The 21,299-nt window shown below is 35.9% G+C and overlaps 3 protein-coding genes across 4 annotated transcripts; 2 read left to right on the top strand and 1 right to left on the bottom strand.

The window, feature by feature from the left end:
- Positions 1-6,508: 6,508 nt before the first annotated feature.
- On the bottom strand, positions 6,509-7,979 carry LOC121263040 (VQ motif-containing protein 9-like). Its single transcript, XM_041165816.1, has one exon. It carries the CDS (start codon positions 7,624-7,626, stop codon positions 6,655-6,657), a length of 972 nt encoding a protein of 323 aa, XP_041021750.1. The 5' UTR covers positions 7,627-7,979; the 3' UTR covers positions 6,509-6,654.
- Positions 7,980-13,624: 5,645 nt separating this feature from the next.
- LOC121262985 (alcohol dehydrogenase-like 2) lies at positions 13,625-17,483 on the top strand. 2 transcript variants are annotated; one of them, XM_041165725.1, is made up of 10 exons: positions 13,625-13,950; positions 14,096-14,232; positions 14,357-14,403; positions 14,535-14,860; positions 15,261-15,343; positions 16,270-16,312; positions 16,461-16,528; positions 16,664-16,759; positions 16,899-17,060; positions 17,221-17,483. In XM_041165725.1, the coding sequence occupies exons 1-10, from the start codon at positions 13,899-13,901 to the stop codon at positions 17,335-17,337; spliced, it is 1,131 nt and encodes a 376-aa protein (XP_041021659.1). In that variant the 5' UTR covers positions 13,625-13,898; the 3' UTR covers positions 17,338-17,483. The 2 variants fall into 2 exon arrangements, with proteins under 2 accessions (XP_041021659.1, XP_041021658.1); XM_041165724.1 differs by having other exon boundaries at positions 13,626-13,950; positions 16,270-16,345.
- Positions 17,484-17,845: 362 nt separating this feature from the next.
- LOC121263032 (protein arginine N-methyltransferase 2) lies at positions 17,846-20,496 on the top strand. Its single transcript, XM_041165804.1, has 3 exons — positions 17,846-18,193; positions 18,808-19,203; positions 20,029-20,496. Exons 1-3 carry the CDS (start codon positions 17,914-17,916, stop codon positions 20,340-20,342), a joined length of 990 nt encoding a protein of 329 aa, XP_041021738.1. The 5' UTR covers positions 17,846-17,913; the 3' UTR covers positions 20,343-20,496.
- Positions 20,497-21,299: the final 803 nt, after the last annotated feature.

Here is a 21,299-nt window from a genome sequence, read left to right on the forward strand (position 1 = left end):
TTTGCTTTTGAATCGAATGATAATTGTGATAGTTTGTTTGAACTTTGTGAATAATGGTCGGAAGCTGAAGCTCGTGAATTTTGTTGACTCTATTATTGGTCGTTTCCGAGTCGAAAGGCGTAACGATCATTGACTTAGGGTTTGGTAGTAACGTACACTTGTTTTAAAGGAGCACGAGGTTTCAGCGTTTTTTTATGACTTTTCTACTGCGGACAGTTGGAATCTGCATTCGCTTAACGGGTCCCCACACGGATGGGCAGATAATGTTGTCATATAAACTGTTCGACATCTCTTAACTTCTAGTACAGGCTGTGCCATCTTTTATGTTTTGTTGCCCTCGATGCTCCCATGGTTCGATCGAGCCGGATGGTGATGATGATTGATGAAGTCCAATGTTTGCTTGCTTGGTAGGAGGGATGAAGAGGGAAGACCAAGGGGAAATAAGTTATTACTCGTCTTGTTTGAGAGAGAAGAACGTTAACAAGAAAACAAAGAATGGTGGATGGATAATAAATATTATCTTTATCTGATCATCTGAACGGCTAATGGCTTAAAGCAAAAAACAGATAAAACGCCAAAAGAAAAAAGTCGTTTTAGTTTTGGGCTGACTTAATTCTGATGTTCTCCCCTCTCTCTATCTAACTTTATTCTCTTATCTAATTAAGAGATTGTAGCTCTTCCTTCCTTTCTTTCACTTTCGTCCGTTTATCTTTTTCTCCAAAAAGTGCAAGTGATGTGCTTCACATGGGGTTCAAATATTTGAGGATAGTTTTTAAACCATATTGCTGACTTCTTGTTCGACCCTATGCAAGTTTTGGGACAATCTAGAAATGATGATAATATAACCGTGCCTAAGAAAATTTGGAGGAGTGTTAATGGTGGCCAGATTGAAGAGGTAAAATGGGTGGTCTTCGATAGTGGGTGTAATGTGGGGGATGTCCCCAGCTCATAATTGCCTATGGGCTAATCTGTCCCCTGCACGATTGAACGACTAGTGCTTGATGGAATGCCGAATGGGATGGGATGAGCTAATCAACCACTTGTTTTTTTTTTTTTTTTTTTTAATCTGGGTGGAATCAATTCGCAAAAGTGTTATTTCAATGTCTCCTTTCTTATATCCACTCTGGGAATATGATCTATATTTGAAAACAAAAGTAGAGAAAATAAATCTTAAAATAGGATTATCGTGAATTAATCCATATTTGTGTATAGGCACGACTTGATTCTCATAAATGCGAGAAACTGAATGAAATTTCTATATATATATATATACACTAGTAACATACATACACACACAAGTAAGGGTGGTATGCTTGCACGTATACCCCTTGCACATTGCGCCCGGTTGGTGGATAAAAAAAAAAAAAAAAAAAAGACGTCGCAAAGTAAAATCTTTTCACATAAGTAGATTACTGTAATAGTTCATCTAAAAAAAGTGTAAAAATTAAGAAAAAAGTTTTAAATAATAAAACATCATCATTTCATAACAACATGTATCAAAAGTGTCAAAAAAGCTCTTCAAATGCAATTTGTGAAAAACAAACGAATGATATATTCTTCGGCCCCATCTGAGGATCAAACAAAATAGTGTACTCTCAATAGAAATAACGCAAGATGCCTACGGTTATAGCCTGCCGACATGGTTTTTGCTGTTGATCTCTCAGATCTCCCCACCCTTTTGTTTATTCTACAACTTTTTAGTGAGATAGAATTTTGGGTCTTTTTTGTTAATTAGATATTCGATTTAAGTGTCATTTCATTAGTTTGAGAGTTGATTCTCTTGTATACGACCTGTGTACGTTAGCATTGCCTAGATTTCTACTAAGAAGGTTGAGTTCCATCTAATAGGAACACTAATACAAAGATCATTCTTTGATGTTATGCCTGCAGTTTTCGCAGTAATTTTGAATTTCTCCAATCTAGAAGGAGAATACCTCACAAATTTCACCTAACTCGTACAACCGAATCATCAACATCTTTCAATCATTCAGTTACAATTATATTCAAGATATGTGCAACACATCTAACATGCAAATATTCACCACCCAAGAATGTCTTATTTGTCTTTCTAAAATAAGTGTTCAGATATCACAAGACGACATCATTAGACGAGGCATTATCAACCGAAACTATCAAAACCAATGCCAACCACCACTCATTTATTGCGGCTTCCAAGATCTTCCTAATCGTCTCACCCTTGTGATCAGTAATTTGACAAAACTTAATAATCTTTTTGTGAAGAATCCAATCAGAATCAACAAAATGTACAGTCAAAGATATGTAATTCATATTTTAGACAGAAGTCCAAGTATCAGTAGTGAGGCATACTATAAAACCCGCTAATTGACCCCTTAAAACATCTTTATCTTTTCTATACACCTTTTTAATATCATTTGCCACAATATAGCGAGAAGGAAGTGTAAATCTAGGTTCCAATTTTTGGACAAGTTCTTAGAACCCTCTCCCCTCCACAAACTGAAAATGTAGTTAGTCTATGATAATCATGCGAGTTAACTTCTTTCTATACTCATTGGGATTATACTTCGTATACCCCTTCAACGTTGGACTCCCACTACTCCCATCTGTCATTTGTTTTAGTCCAATATCTAGTCTACATTGACTATTCTCCGATAAAGATCTTAATATTAGACTCTTTTTACATTGTTCCTCTAAATGTACCTTTAACTAGGATGTACCACATTTCTTATAGTGATATCCATATATTTTTTCACAGTGATTACATTTAGTTTCAGGGTTATTGGGTTCACCACCCTCTAGTTTGGTAAAGTGAGACTAGACTACGGAAACATGTTTCTTGCCCTGTGTGGGCTTGGGGGCGGGACAAGTTGTACTCCCAGGGGTTGGAGTAGGGTTAGGTTCTGGGACTGGGGTACTGGTAAGAGTATGAAAGCTATCACTGAAATCCCTTTGAGAATAATTCTTGATTCCCCAACACAATAAAAAAATTAGAAAATTAGGCAACATAAGACATAAAAAAAAATTATAATAATACATCACACATGAAAAAACAAGACAAATTGATCTAAGGGTTTCGATTGAAGCCCCTAAATCAATTTATTTAGGGTTTCGGATTTGGACCATAAACTAATTTAGGGTTCCAAATCCAAAAACCTACAAACTACCAAAAAAAAAAAAAATCAAACATGGTGCACACGCCACACAAATTCGTTCAATTTCAAACACATACACAAATCAGAATCCACAGCACACAAATTCTCAATCATTCACATTTTTCATCTTTGATTTAACCCATCCTTCCCCAATCTCCAATCCAAAACTCAATAAAATAAAATAAAATAAAATCTAGGTTCCAATCGAGGTCTGGAGTAAAGAGTCTTACCTTTGGCGTAGCAAACGACAGACAAAGCGATGACGAGTCTCAGTTTTTAGATGTTGTGCTTGTGTGTGAGAGAGAGAGAGAGAGAGAGAAAGAGAGAAGAGATCAAGAGACAGAGACAGAGAGCACGAGAGAATCTGAGTCTGAGAGAGAGTTCGAAAAGCTAGAATGATGAATAGGCCAAAGGGGGACTTAATAGGTAAAATGAAATGGTGCCGTTTGTCATGAACAAAACGACGTCGTTTAACTTATGGGGTGTTTTATTTATATATATAATATAAATATATTATATATTATGTAGGGTCGGGAAAAATGGAGTGGTGCTTAGCCCTTTCCGTCCCTCGCCTCCGCTAGAGGCCTCTGGTGCAGGCGGGGCCCCCCGCCCCCCGCATATGCAGAACGGAACCCCTGGGCCACATGGGTGGGGGCAGGGCGGTGCAACGGGGTGTAGGGCCCCGCTGCCCACCCCTAAATTATAATATATATAATTAATTTTAGGAAAAAAACTAATAATAATAATAAATATTTTATTATTATTATTTTGACTCAAAGATGCATAATCTAATGTTGAAATTTTTCTTGAATGACAAAGACAATTTCTAAAACTTATGATTTTGTATTTGTATATAGAAAAACTAATGATAATGCTTATTAGGGTTAAACATATTCATCAAACTCTAGTCATAGAGCATCAAATACTTCCATGAAAAATATGGTTAAAATTCATTTTTCAGATGTGAAATTTGGTACAACTCAGTACCACGCCATGATAAGGGTATTACTATTGAGGGGCTCTTCTAGCTGATCCGACTGCTTTTAGTATAAAAACAACCCTCCACTAATTATATGCCACATCAGATATTACACATAATAGAGACAAGGTACACCCACAGAGAATCACAACCTCACACAACCCTCTTTCACAATTTTCTGCATTTCGATACTCAGTTCGTCTCGTAGCTCACGTATACACTACGCCCACAGTTCCAACGCCTACCTGAGTCCTCAGTCCATCTCTTGTCGTCGCCAACCTCTCATTCCAATGCCCACAATTCCAACGCCCACCTCAGTCCTCAATCTTCAACAAAATCATGCTCAAAACTGCTCCACTCAATGAAAATCATGCTCAGCAGCTAAAATCATGCTCCACTCAACGAAAATCAAAGAAGAAGATCAGAGAAATAAGAGAAATTACTTACTGTTTTGTTGCAAAATTATGGAGTCGTTTCACCACCATCGTCACGAGATGGGTTCTATCGCGAAATAAGATGAGAGCTTGCGGGGTCGAGAGAGGTGGGTTGTTTCACCACCACCATTGAGAGATGGGGTGGCCGTCACAGAAAGGGGGTGGGCTGAGAGGGGCTTTGATTTCTTTTTTTTTTTTTGGGTTAGGACACACAGAAGAGAGGGGAGCACGAGAGGGAGACGAGAGGGTATCGTATACATACTCTTCATCGTTTACATCTCGGTCACACAAGTGAATAGGTGTGCCTCATACGTGGCATCACAAAATTGACGGGTTGTTGTTAAACGTTTATAAGCCCAATTGACTCTAAGGTATTCTCATTACTATTAGCCCTCTAACAAACTAGGATAAAAAATCGTGTCTTCGAGGAGATATTCACAAATTTCTAGAACAATAAGACAAAGGTATCTGACTGACCACAACTAAAATTACATTAAAAAAATAAGAAGACTATAAAGTACCTCGTTGGGGAGCTTGGCAACCAATATTGTTGCTACAATAACTATCTAATTATTAATTCTAAATATAGTATGTGTGATGTGGCAGACGTTACACAGATTGCCATTAAAAAAATAATCTGCACATACATAAAACTTGATCGGCAAAGACTGTCATTTTCCCATAAAATAATTAACTTGAAATGGCAACATTCAGATCGAACGAAAGGGGGTGGGAGCTTCGGCTCTTCCCCCCTCTTTCTTCTTCCCCTCCCCCCTTTTCGTCTGTCCTTGGTATTTTCTGTGTAGTGTTTTTTTTGGTTTTGTTTTTTTTGTTTTTCACGCCGAAGAAGGGAGGATCGCCGTTCCGGTCTTTGCAGCCGTCGCTATCCTACACGCGCCCCACCGGGATGAAGCCAGCCACCGATCTTCAAGACCACCAAATATGGCGTTCATCTAAGTGGAGCGTAGCCCGCACGCGCAGGACGAAGCTCCGAATCTCGTAAACGCATGCCCATCACACCCCACCGCGGAGCCCTCTGTCGATGCCACGATCGGTTTCTCTGGACTCCTTGACTCCGGGGCTTCCAAGATCGACCGTCGGTTTTTCCTCCCCGAGTGACTAGGACCCTGCACGCGCCACTGCCGTCGCGTCGTGCACTGTTCATTCGCTTTGGTTTTCTGTTTCTTTGTTGTTCTCTTCCAGTATTTTGTTGCGTTTGTTTTTGTGTTCTTCTGTTTTTTTGTTGACCCAAGTGAAGTGTTGTGCCTTTGGATCATACGCAATATGGGGCAAGAGCTGTTCGAGAGTGGGGGGCGATGTTATGGTCGGTGATATCGTACTACCAGTGCTCGCGCGTAGGTGCTACCTGCATAGTGGAGGTTGTTGTGTCCGTGTGTGAGCTGGGTGCTCGTGCCGTCAGGGTTCGAGATGCCGATGCTTGCGGTGGGCGTAACGTCCGGGTCACACCGAGGCTTGTCGTTTTGTAGTTTAGTTGTTAGTTAGTAGTTGTTAGGTAGTAGTTGTTATTTTAGTTTTTAATAAAATAGAAATATACTATTAGATTTAGTGTCCATAGTAGTGTCTCGTACTCTTCCTCCCTAGGAAGAGTTCTGTCTACAGAACGCTTTCTTTGTTAAGAGAGAGTTTATTAAGAAGTTAAGACAATGTCCACTATAAAGAAATTTGTGTGTAGAGAAGTCCCAGATCTTATGCGTAGTTGGTTTATAGTCTAAATTTTTTCATATATTGATAAGTCACAATTATAACTTTGGTTCATTAATGAAATGAGACTATTTCCATTTAAAAAAAAAAAAAAAACCATGATTCTGCAACTTCTCTTGCCTTTTATTTCGTACCCAAAAAGCAAAGAACAACTCTACAATCTAAATCTGTTTTTTGGATTGTTACATTTATCCTCACATTCTGATAAATTTTTATTTTTATTTTTATTATTATTATTTTTATATATGTGAATCTGTGGAATAGTAAATAGTAAATAATTATTCATTAAATATTCCTGACGCCCCCAATCGTTTACATATCGGCAATGATAAAACCACTAAGAGCGAATCGACGTCGTCTTGCAGAAAGGTTCACCTGAAGAAGGAACTCAGACGGCCCTCCATCTGGGGCTCTCAACCTGTACTGTTGGCGAAAGCGGGAGCTGTGGAAACCCTAATTGACCGGGCGAAGGCGAAAACAGCAGGCCTGGGGAAAGTAAGGGGTACGGTGACCTCGGCGAATTAAAACACCCGAATGGAAGCGGTGAGGTCGGCATCGGAAACTGCGGCTGTGACGGTATCGTAGCCGATGGCGGAGGAGTTAATCCCTGATGCGGCGGGGGAATTAAATTGTTCCAGCGGGGCGAGACTAGAGGTGCTAGCGGCGAGAATCCCGAGAATTGCGTAGGGTTCGAATCGACGGTGGAGACTGGGTTTTGGAGGTATCGCATGTGGGCCGAGACGGGCGACTCGGCCACCGTGTGGACGGATGGGAACGGCGGCAAAGGGGATAACGGCGTTATGGGTTGTCCAAATTGACCAAAGCTGGAAGTCGGGGCGGTGATGGGGATATTTGGGTTTATAATGGGTTGCTGTGCACGGAGATCGCCGCTGTCTAGCAGGGGAGGGGGCCGATTGCAAACGTGCGCAAGGGGTGGAGGGCGAATACGATGGAGTCGGGAGCTGGGAGGCCTGGGTGCTTGAATAGGTTGCGGCGTCGAGAAACGCCTGTGTACCGGTGAGCCTGTGAGCTTCTGGACCACGTCCCTGAAGTCGTTCTTGTTGATATTGTACACCGGCGGCTGATGTTGCTGCTGCGCCTGTGCCTGTACCTGCTGCTGGACCTGTGGCTGTTGTGAGGCTGGTTGTGATTGAGGGTGATTTTGATTAAGACTTTGACTTTGATTGGCGGGATCAGTAGAGGATTTTTTGATGCTGGGTTTAGAGATCTTGTGGGAAAGCATGTTGAGGTGTCTGAGGTATTGGTCTCTGTTGGTATTATTATTGCTACCGCTGCTGTTTGTGGTAGCAGACGTGGTAGCGGCAGTGATAGTGGTGGATTGACAGCTTTTATCCATCATACCATCACACGCAAAGACACTTAGCGGCTATGCCTCTGTGTCTGTCTGATTGTGTGTGACCGGTGGGGATAAATCTTCTTCTTATTCTGGGAATTAATCATTAAAGAGACATGGTCCGAAGACTGATATAAAGAGACGTAAAGGGAGGAAGAGGAATATGTCTCTCCTTGGTTCTATCGTCTCTTTTTCTCTCTTATTATGCTTTGAGGCTGAAAAGAAGACAATGGAACTGACCCGTAAACGAAGGCACGCATATATTATATCTTGATCTATGACTGTGAAGTGTCAAGGCTGTCTTGTTTAATCTTAATAGCGTTCCATACTCCCTACTCTTGATAGTTTTATTAAGTTAGGTTGCGTCAACCAGTGTTAAGTTCTGCTTTGAGGCTCACGGGCCGAGGTTTCAAAAATGAGGGACCGAGTCAATTCCTTGTCGTTGGTCATAGTTCAGAACCAACTTTTTTTCTTTTAAGAATGGACATATCTCTTTTACGTCGGACCCACTTTTATATTTTACTCATATGCCTTTGTCTTTCTGTTCTCAGATTGACTTAACTTTATGGCTAGAATCCGATCTTCCTCTCTTTGATCCGATGGGAGAGAAGCGGCTTCTTCCTTCTCCTCCTTTTTATCTCTCATCCTCTCACAAATCCTTGTTTATAATTTGTTCGTATTTTCTCCCTTCCTGTATGGAGGATTGTGCATAATTTATTGTGCTTATTTCTCTCAACTCATCCAATTTGGATAATTGAGTTGAAATAAGAGTGAAGAACAGCGTACTAATGCCGCACATGAATTTCCTGGACCATCACGAATACAAGCCTCTAAACGCAACGCCATACTTCTAGCAAGACTGGATTTCCAGACTGTTATCTTTCACATTTGCCTGACCAGTGACCACTGTTCAGTACTCACAATTCGCTCCCCTAAGAAGAGTGAAGAACATTTACTCATTTAGTGGGAAAAAAAAAAACTAAGCTTAGAAGAATGGTATTTTACTGATAAAATCACCATTGCAGATTTATACTAATTGAATTAATAATAATTTGGGAGGTTCTCACTGTTTTGGAGACTCCCAGATCAAATCCCAGCAAATTCCAAGTTGAATCCAATTAATATAAGCCATTTCCTGAGTGACAGCACTCTTTCTTAGAAAAAGTTTCTCTTCGACTGGAATTCTTGAGAGATGCTAGATATTTTTCTTCTTGGACACAGATTCGGCGGGTTTTTGTCTGATTTTGTTTTTATTTTTGTTTTTTAACATATTTGCTACGTGCCAGCCGATTTTCGTCTCCAAGCCCGGGTACCTGTAGCAGTTTTGCTTCTAGCAAGACTGGATTTCCTGACTGTTGTCTTTCACATTTGCCTGACCACTCTGTCCATCCATGAGGATACTATTCTAGTCAACAATTCGTAGGGGCCATATCACTCTTTTATTTATTTATTTTTCAAGTGGAGGTCATCTTTCCGCTAGCTTTATATTACACCATCTATTATTCCACTAAATGCCAGGGAAAAGGAAAAAAAAAAAAAAAAAAAAGGAAATGTGAAAGAATTATCATGAGGGAGTGGGGCGGGCATCTCTAAAACGTAAAAAAGTCTGTGAATAGAAGGTATTAATTAATTACTTAATTACTCATGATGAATGGAGGGGACTACAAAATGACCCATAAAAGCATGGATATAAAAGGGTTGATCAACGACAATCGTTGAATGGTATTTTGATGTAATGCTTAATTATTCTCTATGGAAGAGAAATGCACACGGCAGCATTAATTTTTTTTTATTAAAAAAAAAACGTAGTTCTTTATATATTTATGTGTAGTGTGTATATTCAACCGTTAGTCTCGATTACAATTCACATACCCAACTCCTTCCAGAAGCATTTCGGTTTGTCGTGGTTGAAGGGTTGGGAATTGAAGAATTTAGAGCATTAGTATTGGACTCATCAAATGAATCCAATCTTTAAAATGTGATGATTTTAGCTTTAAAATCTTGATAGTAGATTCACCATATACTCAAATGTCAACCTTTTAACTACAGTACATTTATCTTTATCTTCAAATTTGAAGACTCACTATTCACACTCTATAACCATTATTTTATTTATTTAAATTATTGTTTCATAATTTTGAGCCACAATATATTTAAGTTAAGAAATAATAATTTAAATATCAAATTAAATTATTAATTAAAATATAGTTAGTGTAATTGTAAAATATGAAAAAAAATAGATTAAAAATATTATTATTAACAAAATAATATTATATTATTATTTTGATGAATCTAATAGCTAATCCAATATGGGGTTATGGATAGAGATGTTTTTTATTTATGAAAAATATGTACTTTTCATCAAATTTTAAAGATGAAAATGATGAATCCAATACTAATACTCTAAAGATCTAATTTGGTACCAGATTCATCAATTTTTTTAGGCATAAATTTGTATTTTCTTTTTTGCATAAAAAACGAAAGCATGGAAGAATGAGGTTGATTGATCAGCTTGCCCTCAATGCCTTGTACGAGTCTTAATTAAGCTAAAACTTGATCCGTGTAATTAACAAAACTGAAAATAGTTAGCATGTATCGGTCTTTTCCTTGAGCAAAACTTCACTGATCGTAATGCAGTCTCTTGTCTCCATAGTCCAAATAATCTTTACGTTGGATGATATAAGCTTTCTTTTATACGTAATACTATTCTCCGTCTTAACTTTAATCATTCCCATTATTTTAATAAATTAATTATTTAAATAAAAGTCGGTTAAGATTAATTGGTATGAATAAAAATGATGGAATGCAAAATGAGGAATGATATTGTGGAGGATAAAATATCTAGTCTGCTGAAGGCTAGATCCAGCCCACCAAGGCACGTTAGAAGACAAAATAGAGAGGAGGGAAGTGAGAGACATAGGAGAGTAGCGGGAGACAAATGAAGGTTAGGGCAAAAGAGTAAGAGAAATGTGTTAGGAAAGAGTTGGAAAAGAATGGACGCTTAGACACGTCAAGGGTTAGGCCTCACCTTTGCTGACAGAAACGCAAAGAGACCGATCACGTCATGGTAGACAGGCACGTGCAATGAGAGCGAGTTGAAAGTAAGGGACTAGATGACCAAAAGGGATATGATCAGATCTTCTTCTTCTTCTTCAACATCTCGAGGAAGACATCTTCTCTAGCGGAAAGAGTTTTAGATTTCTTTGTGCAGTGAGGAATGAGAGGCAATGAGAAATTGTAAACAAGTATATTATAGTGAATTTTTTCTTCTCAAATGCCTGTAGACGTAAGCAACATGGCAAACTATACAAATATGTGTTCATTCCTATTATTTTATCTATACTTATTTTTCATTTACCATCATGAATTTGCACATCAATATTGTATAGCAGCATTGGAATACTATCGGGAGCTTCCAATAACTCCGATCAAGGTCCAAGTCGATCAGTATGTTGAAAATGACTATTTCTCTCCTTCTTACGTATTGTGCGATTTTTTCAGTACCAAATTTTCCTGTATTTATTGCGGTCCAACTTATAAAAAACGTGACGTCCAACTCTTTGTTTGTATCATTTGCATCTATGATTGTTTAATGGTTTTGAAATCGAGAATCAGACCGAGTGTGTGACCTGACAAAGCAGCCCGTAATTTGAATCGGGCCGCTGCTTGTAATTTGTTAGGCTTATGGACAAAAATGGAACGGACGTATGTATCGTGCGGATGCTACCTCCAAACATGTACCACATGAACTTTGGGCCTTACGAAAAATTAAAGAAATTTTATAAAAATAAATGAACGAATTGATGTAACATATATTAAATTATAAAATTATTTTTTTTAGAATAAATTTAATCTCTTATATAAAAATACGTCAATTTATCAAATTATTTTTATAAAATCTCTTTATAACTGTAGTATTTTTTAAAATAAAAATTAAAAGACTCAAAAATCATTTAACTTACCCCCTCCTTAAAATATAAAAATTAAAATAAATGATGCTGTACAGTTTTAACTATTTAATATTAAAAAATAGAGTGAATTATTAGAGTGACATAAAAATATTAATTATTCTAGATAATAAATATTAATTTTATCTTAAAAGATTTATCGAAGGATCAAAGATGTATATGATTGGATATTGGATGAAATGGAATCTGGCATCATCTCTTCGACAGCTTATGATGTGCCTACATGGATTTAGGTATATATCTCGTCCTATTATTATAATTTTTTTAAATTTATAATTAAAAATAATATTAAAAATATATTTTTTTAATAATATTTTATTAAATTTTCGTGACATCATCTCATTGGCTAACTCGAGTTAAAGAGATTAGCGTGACATACTGATATCGGGGCACCTATGCATTCAATGATTTTGTTTGTTTTGTGTGAACGTGAACTCTGCTCTTCACAGAGAGAAATGATATACTTATACTCTACAATTTTTTTTACAACTTTTTAATAAAATAATATTTTTTAAAAAATATTTATTTTAATTTTGATTTTGATTTGATGTCTTTAAAATTTTTAAAAAATATTATTTTATTAAAAAGTTGTAGAAAAAATATACATGAATGGGTATGGCTATTATTGCTCCTTTCACAATTTGTCCACTTTAGAAAAGTAACAAAGATACGGGTTTAGCTTGGCTAGATTATTTGCTCTATTAGATGAGAAATGATTTATACAAGTTTTAAATAGATAAATTTTATATAAATTTTTATAAAAATATAGATCTTATTTTAAAAAAATATAAAAAAAATTATAATTTATAAGTGAGATTTATTATTTTATAAAAAATTTATATAAAATTTATCTATTTAAAATTTATATTTAACATTACCCATAAGAGAGATTGGATGTAAGGAGGCACCGAGACAAGGACACCAGTGAGTAGCTGAGTCAAACGGACAAGGCCAACTTTATTGTACACGTACTTGTGTCGAAAATAAAACTTTTTTTTATACAATAATTTTTGGGGTGTAAAAAAAATAAAAAATAAAATCATTTAACTGAATCACATGCTATACCAAAAAGATGGAAACCGACTTGAGCGTTATATTATAAAAGTTATTTAAATGAATCGCTATATATATATATATATTTATAATTTTTTATATTATATTATATATGTTGCATGTTAAATTTTTAATTAATATAATATGAATTTCTAATCTTATAATATAAAATTAATATAACATGTGATATTACATAAAATTAACCTTATAATTTATAATAAAATATTTGATATAATATATAAATTTTAATCTTATTATATAAAATTAATTTAACATAAAATTTTAATTTTAATTTTAAACGTAAACATTAATATTAAATTATTAATATAAACTTATTTTTGATATATATATATATCAAGTTTTCGGCATAATAAATTATAATATATATATTCTTTTTGTAAATAAATTTTTACACATTTAATCATATATATTCATATATAATATATTTATACAAGTATATAATATATAGACTATAATTAAATTCAATACTATACAAGTATGTGTTAATTATTATAAAATCATATATTTATACTATAATATAAATAGACTGATAGTTTAGTTTATATAAACATCATAGTACTATTAACATAGATAATTCGTAAAATTGAAAAAATCAAACTAGACCAAACTGAAATAAGAAAAATTAGAAGTTTCGATTTTAAATCAATTCGATATTAATTCTTAAATTTTTAAAATCAGTATATACTGTTCGGTTCTAAAAAATGTACAAAGCCATACTAGTTACACTCCTAATATTTTTAAATAAATTTTATAAAAATAAATTTATAAATAAATAACAATCTTAAATTTACTTTACACTAAAAATAATTTTAAACTTAATTTATTTTGATGAAATTGGCTAAAGTATTTATTAAAAATAATCATTAATTTTATAAAACACGCCGTCCGCGAGTTTGTCGCTTGCAGACGGACTGTCTCGAAGGGCATCTCTATGGGCGTCTAAATTAAAATGCCGCTCGAAGAAAAAAATGGCCTGCAGAAACGAAAAAAATATTAGGAATGCGTATAAAATATAATTCAAATAACTAAATTTATTTGTCAAAAACTTAAGTCCTAGACTCGTAAGAAACAATATGATGGAGATCTTATGTTTTTTATTTGGGGCAGTTCTAAAGGAGGGCCTTATTTGTGAGAAGAGAGAGAAACTTTTACCTCCATAAATTGAAAGAAAGTCAGGAAGAAGATCGGCAAAGTTATAAGCTTTCCCAAAAAGAAGTGGTTAATTCATTCATTGCCATGGAAAGCCACTGCACCCCAGAAACGGCAGGAAAAGTAATCAGATGCAAAGGTTCTTTCCCTTGATCTCTCTCATTCTCTAAAATCTATTACTTAGTTTTTCTGTATTATAAAGATATATATATATCTATCTATTTTGGGCTGTTTGGATCTCTTATTAACAGAATCGTGTTTCTTTGTTTGTAATTCAAAAACAGCTGCAGTTTGTAGAAAGCCGGGGGAGCCACTCATGATCGAGGAAATTGAAGTTGACCCACCAAAAGCTTGGGAGGTTCGGATCAAAATTATCTGCACATCTCTCTGTCACCGTGATCTTACCTTTTGGAAAATGAAGGTAAGCTCTCCAATCAAAGAAAAGAAAAAAGAAAAAAAAAAATCCAGGTTCCTATTTAATCTTCCAAAGTAAAAACCTTCAAAAGTTTTATACGGAATCAACTCAACTGCGCTATCCCCTCTAGGCACCCATTGGAGTTTTTCCAAGAATTTTTGGGCACGAAGCTGTCGGGTAATTTGACTCTTCAGTTAATATTCTCAATTCTCCTGTTCAGCTCATTAATTACTATCATCGTTCTGGGTTTGTTTATTTTTCTGGTTAGTTTTGGCTTTTGATTTGGTCATGCTTGTCTTGGGTAATAGTGTCGTTGAAAGCGTGGGAGAGCATGTAGAAGAGCTGATAAAGGGGGATATAGTGTTGCCCGTGTTCCAACCAAACTGCAGGAAATGCAGGGATTGCATGTCGGAGAAGAGCAACGCCTGCTCGGTCTTTGGGAAAAACATCTCCACCGACATGCCCAGGGACAGAACTAGCAGATTTAAGGATCTCAAGGGAGAAGTGTTGCACCATTTCGTTGGGGTTTCCAGCTTCTCCGAGTATACCGTGGTTGATGAAACCCATGCCGTGAAAATTACGCCCGACATTCCTGTTGATAAAGCCTGCTTGCTTAGCTGCGGCGTCTCAACCGGTTAGTCTGTGGAAATCTCTCTCTCCTTTCTCCAGATTTTTTCCCCCACTTCCTTTCATTTTTCCTTTAATCATTTTTGCCGAAGTATTCGGATAACTTAGGTCTGTTCTTGTTCGACTGAGAATATTCACTACTATTTATTATTATTTAATATTACTATTCAAAGAATATTAAAGATGTTCTTCTACTCAAACCTAACCAATAAAAAATTATTTTCTGTTAATTATACATATTGAATTGGAAAGTAAGCAGTTGAAAAATGGAGTAGAATAGGATGTAGTCCACTCATGTTGGGATCATTTTTGATATTTTTGGGGACATGCGCTCTGCCCTTAGTGCTAAAGTCCCACTAATTCAAGTGGTCAGTTGTGGAAATGTGAATGGAGATTGCAATGTGCAGGGGTGGGATCAGCGTGGAAAGTGGCAGCGGTTGAAGAAGGATCCACAGTGGCTATCTTTGGGCTCGGTGCTGTTGGACTTGCGGTATGTAAATTGAACACAATGATCAGCAAGGCAGAGTGGGCCTTGTTTCAAGTCCATTGCTGGCCTAATGGGCTTAAATTATAGTGTCCATTTAGTAATGTCCCAATAAAATCAAACAAAGTAATTAAGAAAAACATTGTTTCACCTCTTAAATTTTAGGACCCATTTGAAAACAAGGAATATCTTAGAAAGATGGATCCTACTCATTATCTCACACCACACGCCTTTTAAGTTAATTGAATTGTTCTACTTATCATTCATATATTACATACTTATTATGAAAAAAAAGAAAAAAGAAAATTAAAATAGGTAGTGTGTGAGATGATAAGTAGAACTTTTCATCTTAGAATATATGTAAATAGTAATAAAATAATTTGATTTCAGATGTTTTATTAGGTTTTGTTAAATGTGAGAGAAAAAATTAAATAAAAATGTTATAAAATTAAAAATTTATTTAAAAATTATTTTTTTTTTAAATTTGAAAAAATTGTATTATTTTTTGTGTTTGGAGTTTGAAAAAGTTGTAATAATTAGATGATAAAGTTTAAAATTTTAAAATTGAAAATGCTTTGTTTTTTAGTGATATTTGGAAAAAAATATTTGAGAATATTTTAGTATCCGAAAGGACTCTTATTGTCTTTAATTGATGTAACATATTTTAAAATTTTATACGCTTGACTAAAAATAACAAAATAACCTAAAATAAAAGTAGCATTGTTTGTAAAAAAAAAAAAAAAAAAAAAAGTAGCATTGTTCAAAATGCTCTCGAAATCAAGTAGACTCAAGAAGTTAAAATGACATAACACAAATAGTCAAAATCATTCACTTATTTATTGGTGCCAAAGTAATGGAAGTAAAACTAATTACTACCTCACAAGAAATCATTGGAAATTTTGATGAATTTTAGAAGCACAAATTGATACCAGGTTGCGGTGGGAGCAAGACTTCGTGGAGCTTCGAAGATTATAGGTGTGGACTTGAATCCTGAAAAATTCGAGATAGGTAACTGTCTATTAACTTGAGGATCTCTCTTTCCTTTTATGGGTCGAAGGATTTTTCTCTTTTAAATGTCATGCAACAACAGGGGTTGCCATCTCATTTTAATTAAACTATGCAGGAAAGAAATTTGGAGTCACTGATTTTGTCAACCCTGCAACCTGTACTGCAGAAAAGCCAGTCAGCGAGGTCAGAGTATTGAAATGATTATTTTAAATAAAATATAATTATTTTTTTGAATTAAAAAAACATAATGAAACCCATCAAGTTTATTTTGCCGGACTGTGCTCTCTGAGTTTGTAATCTGGTGAAACCGATGAACAGGTAATCAAGGAGATGACTGATGGGGGTGCTGACTATTGCTTTGAGTGTATCGGGTTGGCATCAATAATGCAAGACGCTTTTAAAAGCAGCCGAGAGGTTCTCTGTCTCTTCCTCTCCTCGCCTTAATTTATGCATGCATGCAATATGGTTTGGTTCGTTTCAATTTCGAGTCCTTTTTGTCTTAAAGAGTGTTTAAAGAATGTTGTTGATTCGGTGGTTGGTTTTCTGAGGTCAGGGTTGGGGAAAGACGGTGATAATTGGTGTGGAGATGCATGGCTCGCCGTTGACTATCAGTCCCTACGAGCTTCTGAGAGGCAAAAGTGTCATCGGCTCATTCTTTGGAGGTCTCAAACCCAAATCCGACATTCCTCTCCTAATCAAGAAATACCTTGATAAGGTGATTATTATTAAGGCGACATTATAATCTCGCTTATTTCATACTTTTTGTGACGAAAGTGATCTTTTTTTTTTTTAAATCCAAAACAAAATGTTGTAGTGTCGATGTTGAATACGCATGATCATCGAGGTACTATAATTAGTGTGTGTTTGTGTTGCAGGAGCTTAGTTTGGACGAGTTCATAACACATGAGTTGAGCTTCCAAGAAATTAACAAAGCCTTCGAATTGCTCCAAGCAGGGAAGAGCCTCCGTTGCATGATATGGATGAATCGCTAGACAATGTCGCTACCTTGCTATCTTGTATTAATAATACCTTATCAATAAGGAAAAATAAGAAGTTGGTGATAATCATTATATGATTCACAATTTAAACCAAGATCACACTTCAAAGTTGCAATTGAAAGTTTTTTTTTAATCTTGTTTTATTCGGTTTAATATAATGTTTCACACGTGATTTCGATGTTCATATTATAATTCAAATATAAGATAAAATTGACATAAGATCCTACATTTTGAGAAGTTGATCAATAAAATTATGAATAAATATGTGATGATATTCATCCAATGAGGCGGTATTAAATTTGCAAAAAATCATTTATATATTGTAACGTAGAAAATGATAAAAGATTGACAATTGAAATATCAATGAATTTGACACTGATCAAATTGGCCGAAAAGGGGAAAAAAATATACATGAAAGAAAGTTTAATTTTAGAAACCTCAGGGGAAAACGTCAATAATACAAAACTTCAGTGGAGGAAAGTTCAATTAACGTAACCTTTAGATTTTTTTGTATCTGGGACTGGGATTCTGGAGGTCCGAGCAAGGGTTTCATACTCAATCGCGCAAGACATGGACCAATTAGGTGAGCAACTATGCGAGGCGGCGAAGAGTGGCGCCGACCCGAACGAACTGAGAGGTCTGATCGAGTCCGGAGCGGACGTGTCTTATTTCGACGGGCACGGCCTCACTCCGCTCATGCATGCATCCAAGCACGGCCACGCCCACGCTGTCAAGATCCTTCTCGAAGCCGGCGCGCCCTGGAATGCTCTCTCCCCCTCCAATCTCTCCGCTGGCGATTTTGCTATGGAAGCTGGCCACCAGGAAGCTTTTGATACACTCCTCAATGCCGGTAAGGTGCTTTGCTTGCTTGTTGCGTGCTTCAATGTCACTCCCTCTTCATTCGTCTCTGTTCTGCGTTTCTCCCTTTTTTTTTTTACTTAATTTTCCGGATAATGTCGAGATACGACAACTTTAAATGCCATAGATGGATGTATGGTGTCCCAATCCAATTGCTGTTTTCTGAAGGCGTCGAGAAATGGTTCACTAAAATCTCTTGTAGCTGATACCATAGGTTAGTCACTAACAACTAACAAGCGAGGATTATAAAACGTTACTGTGAAATAAAGGCAGTTCGTGATGTGCATTCTTCATTCTTGTTGTATGTACCCTTGATTACTAGGTCCGTGTGCATATTCAAAATTTCAAATGGATTTTGGTGACCGTAACTCCTCATGAAGCTAATATTCTTACTTCTTTGAACAATGGATATCCTTTGTTTTAACCAAAAATGGGTTTAATCTCTTTAATTGGGTCTGTATATGGAGCTAATGAGCTCAAGGAATTGGATGGAGGGTACCTGATTTCCTGGGTGCGAGAATCTAATTACATTCGTGGGTGTGTGTATTTATATGCATATACTCATAAAAGGTATATTGATATGCATATAACTCTGTATATGAACAGGGATCCAGGCTGAATTGGTCCTCGGAACAATTGCAAGAACAGAAAATAAAAATGGTAATCTTGATGTAGATTACTTGGAAGATAGGGTTATTTTTAGTGAGGATAAGCTGATGGACTCTGACAGTAAGGCTGTCATGATGGCTTGGGAGAAACCTTTAATGGAGGCTCATGCCAAAGCAGTTTGCTCAGGAGGTGGCAACATTCTGAACATTGGATTCGGAATGGGTCTTGTGGATACTGCCATTCAGCAATATGCGCCTGTCAAGCACACTATTATTGAGGCTCACCCAGAAGTTTATGAACGAATGCTTCGTACTGGCTGGGATGAGAAGGATAATGTAAAGATAATATTTGGCCGTTGGCAAGATGTTCTTCCTCAACTTGAATCTTATGATGGTAACTCCATGCTTTTTTCTATAATCAAATTAAACTTGACATCTTTATGTTTTATTTTACACCCATGTGTAAGTACACACACACAGCTACTTCTGTATATCTATGCATTTTATGTTAGAACCATATGTGTAATTCCATTATATGACGGCTAACTCAAATGTTCTCTCTAGTAACTCCTACAATTAAAATATACATGAGAAAGTGGGATGGTAGTGTTTCTTATAGCCTGACAGCCATGATTAAACTGTATAGCCAGCATACATTTGTATCTCCGCCAGCTCAGAGGTTCCCAAAAATTCAGTGAATTGTTTAAGTTATACTATTTCCTTATACCAATTTATTATTGGCTTTCTGTAACAGGTAACAATTTTTTCAATTAACGTTTATCTATGCCCAAATCTACATTCTGTAAAAATTGTCCAGCCTAACATTCATTCTTGAAGAGCAAATTTATAAATGTTTATGTGCCATGTGTAATACTGAATATGGGATTAAAGTGGAGGTGTTGCGAGAGGAGATAATATTGAAGAGAGCCGTTTGATCTAGTGTTGGGCAGTGTATGAGGGGGGGGGGGGGGGGGGGGGGGGGGGGGGGGGGGGGGGGGGGGTTGTTATGGAGCATACTTCAATGTATCTAAGATTATTCCAACTAGGGCATGAAAATCTTGCACGAACTGATACAGTTATTCATGTCTTGCATTTGAGCAGATTAATTCCACCTACTTTCCAATCTGTAATAGCAATCTGAAAATCTGTTTTTTTTAGCTGGTGCATAAGCTTGTGCTGATAATATGATATAGTAGCTCTTTGATATGCTGGCTTTCAGGTATTTTCTTTGATACTTACGGAGAGTATTATGAAGACCTGAGAGAGTTCCACCAACATCTTCCTGTGTTGTTGAAGCCTGGGGGAATCTACTCATTCTTCAATGGCCTTTGCGGAGGTAATGCATTCTTCCATGTTGTCTACTGTCATTTAGTTTCTTTGGAACTGGAGAATTCGGGCTACTCCACGCAGTTAATTCCGTTGCCTGTTAAAGATTGCTTAGGAGAAGAAGTTTGGGAAGGTGTGAAACAAAAATATTGGCAACTCGATACATATTATCTTCCTGTTTGCCAGTCAATACAAGATTCTGAGTGATTCTTATTTTGTTTTTTTAAAGATATTTGGGGAAGTGCTGATAACAAGTTGCAAGTCATTATCGTTTAATGCTTGCATTATCGTGTGGTTTTTTAGTTTGTAGGGTTAGGATCCCGTAACAGATAATCATGATAAAATTTTCTTCATATCAGACCATATATTGCCTCTTATTTTCACTGATTTGAGCCTGTGTTGGCAATGGAACTTTTCTTTTCTTTTCTTTCCTTTCTCTCTCTCTCTCTCTCTTTTTTTTTTTTTTTTTTAAACTAAAATTGGCAATGAAACTTTAAACAATGGTTCTAGTATGTTAGAGATCTGAAGCTGTAGTGGAAACATAATTGATACTTTCAGTCGTACCTCATAGTCACCGTCGGGAGACGACCTCTACATCGAATATGAATGTTTAATTATGGTAGGTCTTTGCAGTTCAAGCAACTTTCTTGGGATGTTTACTCTGAAAGATGTGAAAAATTATTGACAGGAATGAATGCCTATTAACACTAAATTGTTTTTTTTTTTTTTTCAATTTCAATCTCAACATTTTTAAACACCAAAATAATTTTTTACCTCTTAAAAAACCATCTAACCATTTGCCTAAATTTCTGTGGAAAATAAAAAAAGAAAAACTAATACAACTTTCAGAAAAATCTAAAAAAAAATCACAATTTTATCGAGAAGACTTTTCAATTCTATATATCCACTTTCACAAACCCGAAAAAAGAATATATCAAACAAGATGATAACGTTCACATAACTCCCTTGGTCTCTTTAACGAGCATAACATATACAACCTAACTGCAATGTTCCTTAAAACTGCTGGATTCCATTATAAAAGTAAAGATTCGGAATGATGCAAATTTCTCTTTCATTCCGTTGTGCTCATGAAAGAAATGTATAGGCATTCGTTTTCTACTTCAATATGAGAATGGAACTATTACAAAAATTGCAAATATTATG

The sequence above is a fragment of the Juglans microcarpa x Juglans regia genome, chromosome 4S (genome assembly GCF_004785595.1).
Source record: "Juglans microcarpa x Juglans regia isolate MS1-56 chromosome 4S, Jm3101_v1.0, whole genome shotgun sequence".
Lineage (NCBI taxonomy): Eukaryota > Viridiplantae > Streptophyta > Magnoliopsida > Fagales > Juglandaceae > Juglans > Juglans microcarpa x Juglans regia.

What these genes read in the sequence shown, in the direction of transcription:
- LOC121263032 (XM_041165804.1), top strand. Translation starts at nt 17,914, where the DNA reads ATGGACCAATTAGGTGAGCAACTATGCGAGGCGGCGAAGAGTGGCGCC. An exon ending in TGATACACTCCTCAATGCCG is followed by an intron (nt 18,194 to 18,807) that starts GTAAGGTGCTTT and finishes GTATATGAACAG; the next exon opens with GGATCCAGGCTGAATTGGTC. An exon ending in TCAACTTGAATCTTATGATG is followed by an intron (nt 19,204 to 20,028) that starts GTAACTCCATGC and finishes GCTGGCTTTCAG; the next exon opens with GTATTTTCTTTGATACTTAC.
- LOC121263040 (XM_041165816.1), bottom strand. Translation starts at nt 7,626, where the DNA reads ATGATGGATAAAAGCTGTCAATCCACCACTATCACTGCCGCTACCACG.
- LOC121262985 (XM_041165724.1), top strand. Translation starts at nt 13,899, where the DNA reads ATGGAAAGCCACTGCACCCCAGAAACGGCAGGAAAAGTAATCAGATGC. An exon ending in TTTGGGCACGAAGCTGTCGG is followed by an intron (nt 14,404 to 14,534) that starts GTAATTTGACTC and finishes CTTGGGTAATAG; the next exon opens with TGTCGTTGAAAGCGTGGGAG. An exon ending in CAGAAAAGCCAGTCAGCGAG is followed by an intron (nt 16,529 to 16,663) that starts GTCAGAGTATTG and finishes ACCGATGAACAG; the next exon opens with GTAATCAAGGAGATGACTGA.